This window comes from Chiloscyllium plagiosum, chromosome 35, assembly GCF_004010195.1.
Source record: "Chiloscyllium plagiosum isolate BGI_BamShark_2017 chromosome 35, ASM401019v2, whole genome shotgun sequence".
In the NCBI taxonomy this organism is placed as follows: Eukaryota; Metazoa; Chordata; class Chondrichthyes; order Orectolobiformes; family Hemiscylliidae; genus Chiloscyllium; species Chiloscyllium plagiosum.
Genome location: NC_057744.1, coordinates 30387826 through 30401256, shown reverse-complemented (window position 1 = coordinate 30401256; position 13431 = coordinate 30387826). Strand labels below are relative to the sequence as shown.

Here is a 13431-nt window from a genome sequence, read left to right as displayed (position 1 = left end):
GGAGCAGATGCATTGGAGGCGGAGGAATTGGGAATACGGGATAGCATTTTTGCAGGAGGTAGGCTGGGAAGAGGTGTAATCCAGGTAGCTGTGGGAGTCGGTGAGTTTGTAAAAAATGTCAGTGTTAAGTCGATCATCATTGATAGAGATGGAGAGATCCAGGAAGGGGAGGGAGGTGTCGAAGATGGTCCAGGTGAATTTAAAGTTGGGGTGGAATGTGTTGGTGAAGCTGATGGACTGCTCAACCTCCTCGCGGGAGCACGAGGTGGCGCCGATGCAGTCATCAATGTAGCAGAGGAAGAGGTGGGGTGTTGTGTAACTACAGAAGATGGACTGTTCTATGTAGCCAACAAAGAGACAGGCATAGCTAGGGACCATGCAAGTGCGTATGGCTACCCCTTTCGTCTGGAGGAAGTGGTAGGATTCGAAGGAGAAATTGTTAAGGCTGAGGACCAGTTCAGCCAAACGAATAAGTGTGTCAGTGGAAGGTTACTATTGGGGATATCAGGAAAGGAGGGCTTGCAGGTCCTGGGTCATGGCCTTTTTCCAGCACCACTCTAATCTTGACCCTGATCTCCAGCATCTGCAGTCCTCACTTTCCTTTTAAAGTAACTCAATCCCAACCTGTTCTTTGAACTTTTTGTTTTAAAATCAGTGACCAAGTCACCCAAACCATTAACCATTAGCAACATGTAGTTCACTGGAAATAAAGATGAGATTAATTGCATTTTATTTACAAATAAATAATGAAGAATGGACACCACCCTTGGGGATGTAATCTCAACACAATGTGCACGGCAGATGACACATACCTTCATCAAAACATTATGATAAAAATTAATTAATGTGTGCTTATCATAATTCCATGGTTTACTTCTTGATGACTCAACAGTGGCAAGTTTTTGTTAAGTTATTCAAAGGAGAAGTAAGTTTACATGCATTCAGAGTGTTTGAGAAGATTTATAGCTCAGGTTGTGGATGAGATTGTTGACTTGCTCATGAGCTGGTAAGTTTGTTCGCAGACATTTCGTCACCATTCTAGGTAACATCATCAGTATGCCTCTGTTCCTTATATACCAACCACTAAGAAACAGAACCAGCAACAAAACCAGAAATGACACCACTAACCCCAGCATACCCAGATATACAAATAGCAAACAGGACAGAACACCAATGCTTCACCGGAGGCGCACTGATGAGGTTACCCAGAATGGCAACGAAACGCCTGCAAACAAACTTACTAGCTCAGCCATTAAGTAAATAACCTCAGATATTGTTCAAGTGTATTAAAATGTTTTGATATGGAAAACTATTTTTGTCAGTAGATAGCATAATCTAAAAATTAAGAACCAGATTTTTCAGGAAATTAGGAAACACTTCTGCAAGGTTGGCAGAAGCAGGAGATGGGGGAAGATACTAAACAAGTACTTTGCATCAGTGTTTACTGTGGAAACAAAGGTTGGCAGAAGTTTGAAATCTTTCAGTAAATGGCAATTGATGCAAGATAAAATATTAATACTAACATTATGAGTGGTAAGATTTTTGTAAATCAAAGATTAAAGGGATATGGATAAACACACTTTTATGGAGTCATGGGGCAGATTACTATAATCTCTCAGATAGGCGGAACAAACTCAAAGGGTTAAGTAGCCCACTTCAGTTTCTATATTTTCCAATAAAATTGTTGCAAGTGGTCAAAGTTCCGATTCCTACACTTATAACTAATTACTAATTTCCACTAGATAATGCTGTCCTGAACCACTCCCTCCCATTGCACTCATTGCTCCATTGCCTGACTATTTAGTCAGAGTCATAGAGATGTACAGTACCAAAACAAACCCTTTGGTCCAACTCGTCCATGCCGACCAAATGTAGTCTCACCTGGCACCTGGCTCACATCCCTCCAAATCCTTCCTATTCATATACCCATCCAGATGCCTTTTAAATGTTGCAATTGTACTAGCCTCCACCACTTCCTCTAGCAGCTCATTCCATACACGTACCACCCTCTGCGTGAAAAAGGTCCCACCCAGTCCAACACCGTCCATTCCCCCAAATCCCTCTCAGGCAGCCAGACTGGACACCAACAAGAAGATGCTGCGAGTCTCCAAATAGCGCATGCACGCACACACACACCCTTTTACTGCAACGTTTTGACAGGTGCCACCTTTGCCCTGTACAGGTCAATGTTGGAGAGATTATTTGGGGAAGGGGGGTTTAGGGTACACAGCTGTGTAGAACTCCAGGGAAAGTGTGGGGGGGGGGAAGCGAGAGAGAGGGTGGGAGGTCAGTCATTTGGAGATGGTGTAGGGGGTGGATAGGAGGCAGTGTGCTGCTGCCTAGTCTCCTGAACGGGGAGCGAACTTAACAGAAAACTCCGAGCGCTAAAGGGTATTGAATCAATTAACCAAATAATCAATTATCTGAACGGAATAGTGCCCGCCCATCTCATTCAGATAATCGAGGTTCCTCTGTATACTTAAGTGGAGAATCAGGAGAGCAAAAAGGGGACATGAGATAGCTTTGGCAAATAGAGTTCAGGAGAATTCAAAGGTTTTTACAAGTACATTAAGGACAAAAGGGTAACTAGGGAGAGAATAGGCCCCTCAAAGATCAGCAAGGCGGCCTTTGTGCGGAGCCTCTGGAGATGGGGGAAGATACTAAACAAGTACTTTGAATCAGTGTTTACTGTGGAAAAGGACTTGGAAGATATAGAACGTAGGGAAATAAAATGCCTGGGCTCCCATCAGTCCAGGATTGTTCTCGCAGCATTTCAGTAAGCCGAGTTCACTTTTAATCACTGTAAACAAAAGGCGCGATCAGTGCTGGAAACACATCTTTGATGTAATGTTTCTATCGTGACCTCAAGATCTCCTTCAGATAATCAGATAATCGAGGTTCCTCTGTACTCTTACTGCCTTTATACTCTAAGGATTCATTTCATCTATCTTGTCTATAGCTGACATATGCATCCATTTTTTTTCATAACCAAATCCTCAATTTCTTTAGTCATCCAACATTCTCTACACCTACCAGCCTTTCCTTTTACCCTGACAGGAAAATACTGTCTCTGGACTCTCGTTATCACATTTCTGAAGGCTTCCCATTTTCCAGCTGTCCCTTTACTGCGAACATTTGCCCCAAGTCAGCTTTTGAAGCCTAATATTGTCAAAATTAGCCTTCCTCCTATATAGAATTTCAACTTTTAGATCTGGTCTATCCTTTTCTATCACTATTTTAAAACCAATGGAATTACGGTCACTGTCCCCAAAGTGCTCCCCCACTGACACCTTAGTCACCTGCCCTGCCTTATTTCCCAAGAGTAGGTCAAATTTTGCATCTTCCCTGGTAGGTACACCCACACATTGAATCAGAAAATTTTCTTGTACACACTTAAATTCCTCTCCATCTAAACCCTTAACACATTGGCAGTCCCAATCTATGTTTGGAAAATTAAAATCCCCTACCATTACTACCCTATTATTCTTACAGATAACTGAGATCTCCTTACAAATCTGTTTCTCAATTTCCCTCTGACTATTAGGTCTATAATACAATCGCAATAAGGTGATCATCTCTTTCTTATTTCTCAGTTTAGCCCAAATAACTTCCTTGGATGTATTTCTGGGACTCTCCTCCCTCAGTACAGCTGTAATGTTATCCCTTGCCAAAAATGCCACTCCCCCACCTCTCTTACCTCCCTTTCTGTCCTTCCTGTAGCATTTGTATCCTGGAACAATAAGATGTCAGTCCTGTCCATCCCTGAGCCTGGTTTCTGTAATTGCTATAATATCCCAGTCCCATGTTCCTAACCATGCCCTGAGTTCATCTGCCTTCTGTTAGGCCTCTTGCATTGAAATAAATGCAGTTTAATTTATCAGTCTTACTTTGTTCTCTGCTTTGTCCCTGCCTGCTCAGACTGTTTGTTCTCAACTGTACCAGTCTCAGATTGATCTCTTTCCTCACTAGCTCTCGGAGTCCCACCCCTTCACCTTACTAGTTTAAATCCTCCTGAGCAGCTCTAGCAAATCTCTCTGCTAGTATATTAGTCCCCTTCCAATTTAGGTGGAAGCCGTCCTTCTTTTACAGGTCACTTCTACCCCATACAAAATTCCAATGATCCAAAAGTGTGAATCCTTCTCCCATACACCAGCTCCTCAGCCATGCATTCATTTGCTCTATCCTCCTATTACTGCCCTCACTAGCTCGTAGCACCAGTAGTAATCCAAATATTATTACTCTCGAGGATCTCTTTTTAAAATTCCGGCCTCTCTACATTCTCCCCTTCAGAATCTCATCCTTTTCCCTTCCTATGTCATTCGTTCCAATGTGTACAATGACCTTCTACTGGTCCCTCTCCACCTTGAGAACATGCTGCACTCTCTCAGAGACATCCTTGATCCTGGCACCAGGGAGGCAACACCACTGTGATTTTTCACTGCTGGCCACAGAACGTCTGTCTGTGCCTCAGACGAGAGAGTCCCCTAACACAATTGGTCTCTTGGAACTTGGCTTGCCCCTCATTGCGTTACAGCCAGTCTCAAGACCAGAAACTTGGCTGTTCTTGCTACATTTCCCTAAGAATCCATCACCTCCTACATTTTCCAAAACCGTATACTTGTTTGAAATGGGGATAGCTACAGAAGACTCCTGCATTACTTGCCTATCTCTCTTACCTTCCCTGGAGTTAACCCATTTATGTGACTGTATCTGCAACTTTTTTCCCCTTCCTATAACTGCTATCCATCAGACCCCCTTGCTCTTGTAAATTCCTCACTGCCTCTAACGGTCTCTCTAACCAATCCATTCGATCTGAAGGATTCGCAACCAATGACATTTATTGCAGATATAATTCTCAGTAAACACGTAAACTCTCCCTAATCTCCCACATCCAACAAGAAGAGCACATCATTCTATTAAAGGTCATTTATGCTTCTTCCGATCTACAGACACAGAAAATAGCACTGTTTTATTTCTCTACAAATACTGCTCCAGGCCAACTTAATACTTCCGGCTTATATTTTTAAGTTTAATCAAGAGACGTATCTCAATAAAACATATAATCAAGAATCCACTCTACACACTACTGCAGACTTACTGTAAGGCCACATTAAAAATATTCACTTATCTGTTTCTGTGCTGTGACCTTGCCCAAACAGGTTCTTCCAAAATTAGCTGTGAACTTCAGTGTTTGTTAATTTTCCCAGACACACACTTGAATGTCCAGCAATACATGAATTCAAACAGCAAAGGCAGTAACTGCGCAGGTTCACTACTGTGTCAGTTAGCAGTATTTCTCTCTAGCTCTATTCATCCCCACTCTCTGTGCTTCTTAATCCATTATGTGATCCATTCATCCTTACTGTGTGCGTTAAGAGGCACATAGAAGGAGAAAAACAAAGATTGTGCAAAGCTTGATGCAATTAAATGGATTTCAAGCTAATCTTCAAAACAATAAAGATGTAATATTAAAACAGGCAGAATCCAGAATATTCTCAATATTACATTTAAGTAGTGGACTGAAGCAATAAATAAAGGCCTTACCTGATCACACCTCCTGAACGAGATAGCAGCATGCATATCAGCAATGACAAAACCCATACAATAGCCAGAATAAAAACTCCTGGCCCTACTCCCATTACATCAGCCATTGTGACGTTTACTGTAAGAGTAAAATAGTGTTAGTTCCTGAAACAACATGAAAATATTAATAGATGAATGATTGGAGGACAGCCTTGTCATCTTTAAGCTTGTGATTTTTTAAAATTTACTTATAGATCTTTTCCGATCATACTTTGAACTAATTGTTTTACTCCTTTAAACTTCTTCATGCTACGCACCATTTCTTGGCTAATGTAGCTGGAGTAAACAAGCTTAAGCTAGATATTGAACAGTGTGCAAAATGATTCAGGAATATTGCCTCAATGTCTGATCCTCTTGATGAGAAAAGGCTGTTCAGACTCCACAATAGAATGTCTTTCTCCCGGATGGTCCAAGCGTACATGTTGCCCTGAAAGAGCATATTACCTCATCAAGCTGACAGGAAGGAATTCGATTATAATTTTCTCATCCCTTGCAAATGAAAGGAGAAATATTCAGCTGGACACTGCTGCATAGAGGACATCAGATATAGAGAATTGCATCTTTGACAGAACTTATGGCCCAGTTTGACACATTCAGACCTTGGGCAATAGCCCTTAGAAAGTAACGTTCCACAGTTTTTTTGAAATGTTTCTTTTTCAAGACAATAAGAAATGCACCACATCTGAATGGACCCTCTATGCCACCCCATTCATTGTCATTAGCAGGTTACGAGAGCCAAAGCATGTCGCAAAGCTGTGAAGAGTTTGAAGAGCAGTATTTGGAACAATTGAAGAAATGTTCCAAATAACCGTTTGCTAACCTCTGTCTATTAGAGACACGATAAATTGTGAATAGTTTTCCATATCATTCTGCACAAGTAACTGACGCATTTTGAAGTAATTTCTTACTCTCTAAGTCTATAAACAATGGAAAAGATTCACCAAACAGAAAGGCACAGACTTATCAAGAAGCTTTAAATTATCAAGACAATTATATTTCCCTTTTAATTCTTCCTCTCTGCATTTAGTCCTGATCTACCTACATCTACAATTTTTTGACATTCTCCAACACTTGAACCCATCTTCAAACTTCAAACCCATCTATCCTCTCATCCTTAGATATAAATAGTGTGTAATAAGCGGTAATGAATTGACTGTCTATTATATACTCAAGCTGATTTTTATACACTATGGGAACATAAAAATGGTGCAGCCCACTACATCTGTGATACTTTGCCAGATGACCATTCCTGGAGTTTATGGTCTTTGACACCGCTATTTGTATGTGGGTTGTTTGAGGCTGTTACCTTTGCTTTACCTTGGGCCTATCCAGTGATTCGTAGTAGTGAATAGACTACCACAAAGTACCTACCTAGATGGCACTGTTCTTGGATAACAAGAAGGCTTACTGCATCATATCAATAAGTACAACTTGGTCAGGAACATTACTGAGACCTTCGGGACAGATACATCTGCTCGCTGAAAGCTAGTGCAGATCACCTGCAGATTGTATGTGACATCAGTCCAATGGGTGGAACCAATGTAACAGAAACATTAACCTTGTTAGAACCACTATGTTATGCATCATCTCCCACTCCAAATTTTGTTTTCCATAGTTAACTCCACTGTACATGTAAAAGTATACTACATTTATCAGCACCCTGGAGGTTCCACCATGTCTAGGAAGCCTAATGAAACGTTCCCCATGATCAGCTGGTTCAGAACTGCTTGTTTCTGGATCAATTGTTCTTTGGGAAGTAGTCAAACTCCTTTGAATCTCCTAAGAAATTTGTACACGTGACATGCATGCCAGCTAAAAGTGAAGCTGTTTGTGAACAATTTAAACATTTTCAACTTTTTTCTGTGTATTTTAATATATTGTAACTTGTAGGATTTCTATGCTTCTGACAGTTATTCCATCTAGACCATGTGAAGTCTGATTGATAGAGACATTGCCATGCAGAATACACTGGTTAGACAATGACTATCAGTCGCTGCTAAACTTTTTCAAATTCTGACCAGGCAGGTTGACTCAGATTGATCAAGACTTTGCCAAGGAATGAACCAAAAATTACTTATCACCTATTTTGTTAATATAAAACAGGCACAATGTGTGTACATGTTAGCACTGCTGCCTCACAGCGCCAGGGACCCAGGTTTGATTCCTGCCTCGACAACAGTGTGTGGAGTTTGCACATTCTCCTCGTGTCTGCATGGGTTTGCTCCAGTTTTCTCCCACAGTCCAAAGGTGTGCAGGTTAGGTGAATTGGCCATACTAAATTGCCCATAGTGTTCAGGGATGTGTAAGCTAGATGCATTAGTCAGGGGAAATGCAAGCTCATGGGGTAGGGGAACAGATCTGGGTGGGATACTCTTTGGAGGGTTGGTGTAGGTTTGTTGGGCCAAGTGGGAGAAAGTGAGGACTGGCGATCAGAGTCAAGTGTGTGGTGCTGGAAAAACACAGCAGGTCTGGCAGCATTTGAGGAGCAGGAGAATCAACCTTTCAGGCAGAAGCCCTTCATCAGGAATATGAAGAAATATTGATTCTCCTGCTCCTCAGATGCTGCCTGACCTGCCATGCTTTTCCAGCACTACACTCTCGACTGTTGGGCCAAATGACCTGTTTCAACACAGTATCATTGAAGATGGGGATGCTTTTGAAGCCTCCTATTCTAGTGAGTTGTTTAATTGTCCACCATCACTCAACTGGATGTAGTAGGACTTGTACAGTCATAGAATCATACAGAACAGAAGAAGCCATTCTGCACTGACATATCTACACTAATTCCAAATTCCACCACTTGGTCACTAGCCTTGACTATTATCACATTTCATGGGCTCATTCATGTATCTTTTTAAAGGCCCAGAGGTTTCTCACTAGGTAATGCACTCCACATCCCAACCAACCTCCAGGTGAAAAAAAACTTCTCAAAACCCACTAAACCTCCTGCCCTTCACCTTAAAGCTACCTCCTCACTGTCCACAATTCCACCTATCTTCGTATCATCTGCAAATTTACTGACCCACCCTTCGACTCCCTCTTCCAAGTCATTAATAAAAATTACAAACAGCAGAGGACCCAGAACTGATCCCTGCGGAACTCCACTTGTAACTGGGCTCCAGGCTGAATATTTACCATCTACCACCACTCTCTGACTTCGATCGGTTAGCCAATTTTCTATCCAACTGGCCACATTTCCCTCTATTCCATGCCTGCTGACTTTCCACATAAGCCTACCATGTGGAACCTTATCAAATGCCTTACTAAAATCCATGTACACTACATCCACTGCTCTACCCTCATCCACATGCTTGGTCACCTCCTCAAAGAATTCAATAAGACTTGTAAGGCAAGACCTACCCTTCACAAATCCGTGCTGGCTGTCCTTAATCAAGCAGTGTCTTTCCAGATACTCATAAATCCTATCCCTCAGTACCCTTTCCATTACTTTGCCTACCACCGAAGTAAGACTAACTGGCCTGTAATTCCCGGGGTTATCCCTATTCCCTTTTTTGAACAGGGGCACAACATTCGCCACTCTCCAGTCCCCTGGTACCACCCACGTTGACAGGGAAGACGAAAAGATCATTGCCAACGGTTCTGCAATTTCCTCTCTTGCTTCCCACATAATCCTAGGATATATTCCGTCAGGCCTGGGGGACTTGTCTATCCTCAAGAGGATAGGTAGGAGAATCGTGTGGACTTGTTGGATCAAATGGCCTATTTCCACACTGGAGGGATTCTATGATGTTGTTTCTGTCTGCAAAGAATATGGTAAGTGGTATTACGACACAGGTAAACTCCCCTGCTTAATTTAAACCAGCAACACAGAAAAGATTTAACCTGCGCAGTAATCTGTGAAAGTTCGTGAGGCCAAGATCTATTTAAAGTAAAAATTAACAACTTTATTTCTTAAAATATAACAAAAAAAATTAACTAACAATCATTTACAACTCCTTCCTCTAACCTTCTATTTTCCCTTCTAGTCTGATTAAATACCCCCCCCCACCCAGAGTAAGATTTACCTAAAATTCAAATTTCAACACTAGACAGCTGTCGAATCTTCTCTTTGCATCTTCCTCTGTAGATTTTCTGTTTCACAGGTCATCGATAGATAACGGTACCTTTATCAGAGCTATGTTTCCGGCAGTCTGTACATGCTGGTGGTTTGGCAGCCAATTTAGCATGGCCAATTCACCTGACCTTCACATCTTTTGGACTGTGGGAGGAAACCAGAGCACCCGGAGGAAACCCACGCAGACACAGGGAGAACGTGCAAACTTCCCGCCTCAGGTGACTGACTGTGCAAACTCCACACAGTCAGTCACCTGAGGCGGGAAGTTTGCACGTTCTCCCCGTGTCTGCGTGGGTTTCCGCCGGGTGCTCCGGTTTCCTCCCACAGTCCAAAAGATGTGCAGGTCAGGTGAATTGGCCGTGCTAAATTGCCCATAGTGTTAGGTAAGGGGTAATTGTAGGGGTATGGGTGGGTTACACTTCGGCGGGTCGGTGTGGACTTGTTGGGCTGAAGGGCCTGTTTCCACACTGTAATGTAATCTAATCTAATTTTCCCACTCATACCCCAAAGCATTGGATTGTTTCAATGAATTTAGTACATTGACAATATTAAAAACTAAACTTGATTGGAGGTTGGTATTTTGGGGTGTAATTTAAATTGATTGGCTGAATTCAATTTTTTTTTCATAGCAATTCAGCCAGTGCCAGCTGCTGGACTAAATGCTCCATTGTAAATTCTCCAGCACTCTGTGTGCTTGCTAAGTCTTTCACTCTCTTAAAAGATACAGTACACCTCTACACCTTCATAATAGTAGTTATTGTGTCAAACAGCATGACTTAGCAATTGGGCTCAGTGCAATGCGTATGTGTGTGTACTGGAAGCTTCATGTATCAAAACACAGGACTTTTTAAAAAAAATCAAGAGTTAATTTGCCAACTAATCAACACTCCCTTCTCATGTATTAAATAAAGGTTGTATCCCTTTACGATACTATTCTTGTGAACAGCATGCTGAGTGCAAAACAATAAGCTTTGAAGAAATGTCTCTTTTTTTTTCAGCAATATCGTAGTTACTGCTTGTTTAGCCATGGTAAGTGGTCAGACAGGATAGTAAATATTGCATTTCTATTAACTTATATTTAACAGTGATGTCCATTAACAAAAGCAAGTTTTTTTTAAATCCCAGATTGTTGGGATCACCAATTTAGTCTCTAAAACCTCAGTTATAGTTTCTAAAGGTCCTTGCTTGTACAGTATAACTGCCTCACTTTCTCTAACTGCAACTGTGTGCTACTTCTGCACTTAATGCTTGATTTTGAAGCAATCCTGTGTCTTAAAAACTGTCATCTCCAATTATATTCAATCTTGGGCTCTACATGCTCTTTCTCAGACCTTGAACTGCTTGGAAGTATTTTTACATCTTTATCAATTTCTTCTCAATGTTAATGTAAATGAATCTAATTAATGTAAATGAATTTTAAATCTATCAGTTCAATATTCTATTCTTTAAAATTGCATTCACCAATCCAATTTTTTAAGATTAGATTCCCTACAGTGCAGAAACAGGCCCTTTGGCCCAACAAACCCACACCGACCTCCGAAGAGTAACCCATCCAGACCCATTCCCCCACTCATGCACGCATCACTATGGACAACTTAGCATGGCCAATTCACCTGACCTGCACATCTTTGGGCAGTGGGAGGAAACCCACGCAGACAGTGGCCAGAAGCTGGAACCGAACCAGGGTCCCTGGCGCTGGGTTTCTTTATCATTTTATATCTCTGTACTGTTTACAAGGTTTTCACACCATTTTTAATAATCAGAATGGATGGATACCTACTTCTTTGACAACTTTCCAACTTTCCGCAGCCAAGATGCAATTTTTACACATCTTTTCAGGTGAAATGGACATTTTCCTTCCTTTTCTCAGTCTAAAACACCACGCATCACCTTCTACATATCGTTTTAATGTTTTTTGGCTGTATTCTTTAAAAATGTTCAAGTTGAAATTGCACTATAATTATTTAATTTCAGTTGATTTAAAATCTTTGATTATTCCTGACCATTTTCTGCTACTCCTTTGACTGGATTTAAGTATATTTTGATTCTTGATTCTGACACCTTCCCAATTCATAGATGTGGTTTAAATGTCTTTTCTGGCTCTTTCATAGTTCTTCACAACTACACAACATGGAGTCTAATGTCAATGATAATTACATAAACTTGTTCTTTTATTCTTTAAAAAAAAAATTAACACCACACACTTACTCTAGGTAAAAGCTATTGCCATTCTACCCCGAAAGTTCTTTCTCTTCCCTTTCCTACTACAGAATATTTTGAGCTTCCTCTACCCATTCTCTAAGATCAATTTCAAGCTCCTCAACACCCCCAGGACAAATTTCTGTTTGTTACTTCACTTCCAGTCTGGATATTATTTTTCATTAACTATGCTTCAGAGCCACCTTTCTCTTTTAAGTTTGTTTTCCGGTTATGAATTACATGTTCACCAGTACTACTAAGTAGAGTCTTGTGGCCCAGAGGTGCTCTCTGAATCGCTCAAGATCAATTTCAAGCTCCCCAACACCCCCAGGACAAATTTCTGTTTGTTACTTCACTTCCAGTCTGGATTTTATTTTTCATTAACTATGCTTCAGAGCCACCTTTCTCTTTTAAGTTTGTTTTCCGGTTATGAATTACATGTTCACCAGTACTAAATAAGTACTACTAAGTAGAGTCTTTCCACTCTACTTCATACAAACCCCCCAAATTTCTCGCTCCCAGTTTCTCAATTGCTTAATGGAGACAAGGAACATTCCCAAAGGATCGGAGATGCTTATTTATTAAACGCTGTGAGTTGCAGCTGACCCCAGAAATGTAAGTATTGCTATCGCGTATTTTGTTCATTGTCCCCTCACCTCTGTACAAGAACCTCTAGTGCACACATTCCAGCATAATAAATCTTTTTCTCAAGAAGTGCACAGCCAACTTTTTCAACTGTTACCATATTAAAGCTGATTAAATACGGGCTGCTTTGCAACTATGCAAATGCAGAGCAAACTGCCTTCCAAACGTGCTCAGCAATTTGATGTTGTTGCACGTCTCCACCCTCCACATCCCCCACCACCACCACATCCCTCTCCTCCCCTCCCCTCTGTAACTGTGTGCAGTCCCTCTGGGAGACTGCCCAACACCCGCTGCGCTATAATCTTGTCATACAACATCCAGTCTCTACTCAAACTCTTTCAAAAAGCCAATTGTCCCACACATGCCGTTTCCGACCTGAGAAACTAGCTCAAATATTAACATTACTATTCTCCAAAGCTCTCCCCGAATGAAGTGAAATCTCAGACCTTGCGACGTCCACCCTAACAACTCGGAGCAGCAGCACCTCGCAACATCCACCTCACCTATTGGCTGAGACCGGACAGCGACCAATAGAAAGCTCCGATACATGTAGGTTAACAACCCATGGTAACCGTGTAAGACTGAGTGCAACGAATAATTAACTAGAGTTAATATACACAGAGTTAATGAAGTGATCTAATATAGAGAGTTAATATACACAGTTAATAAAGTGATCTAATGTAGAGAGTTAATATCACAATTAATAAAGTGATCTAATACAGAGATAATGAAGTGATCTAATATAGAGTTAATATACAGAGTTAATAAAGTGATCTAATACACAGTTAATATACACAGTTAATAAAGTGATCTAATACATAGAGTTAATGAAGTGAGCTAATATAGAGTTAATATACAGTTAATAAAATGATCTAATACACAGAGTCAATACAGTGATCTGATATAGAGTTAATAAACAGAGTTAATGA

At 41.0% G+C, this 13431-nt stretch overlaps 1 protein-coding gene across 2 annotated transcripts in view; it reads right to left on the bottom strand.

Annotated features, from left to right (window-relative positions):
* The window catches only part of tmem218 (transmembrane protein 218), a 33646-nt gene extending 20651 nt beyond the window's left edge, over positions 1-12995 (bottom strand). The window contains exons 1-2 of one of the 2 annotated variants that reach the window (XM_043676858.1): positions 12949-12995; positions 5545-5662 (exon numbers count right to left, since the gene is read on the bottom strand). In XM_043676858.1, the coding sequence (XP_043532793.1) occupies positions 5545-5651 (107 nt within the window). In that variant the 5' untranslated portion in view covers positions 5652-5662; positions 12949-12995. Of the gene's footprint in view, positions 1-5544; positions 5663-11438; positions 12108-12948 lie in introns of those variants that run through there. The other variant, XM_043676859.1, reaches the window with a different exon arrangement.
* Between the last annotated feature and the right edge of the window lie 436 nt (positions 12996-13431).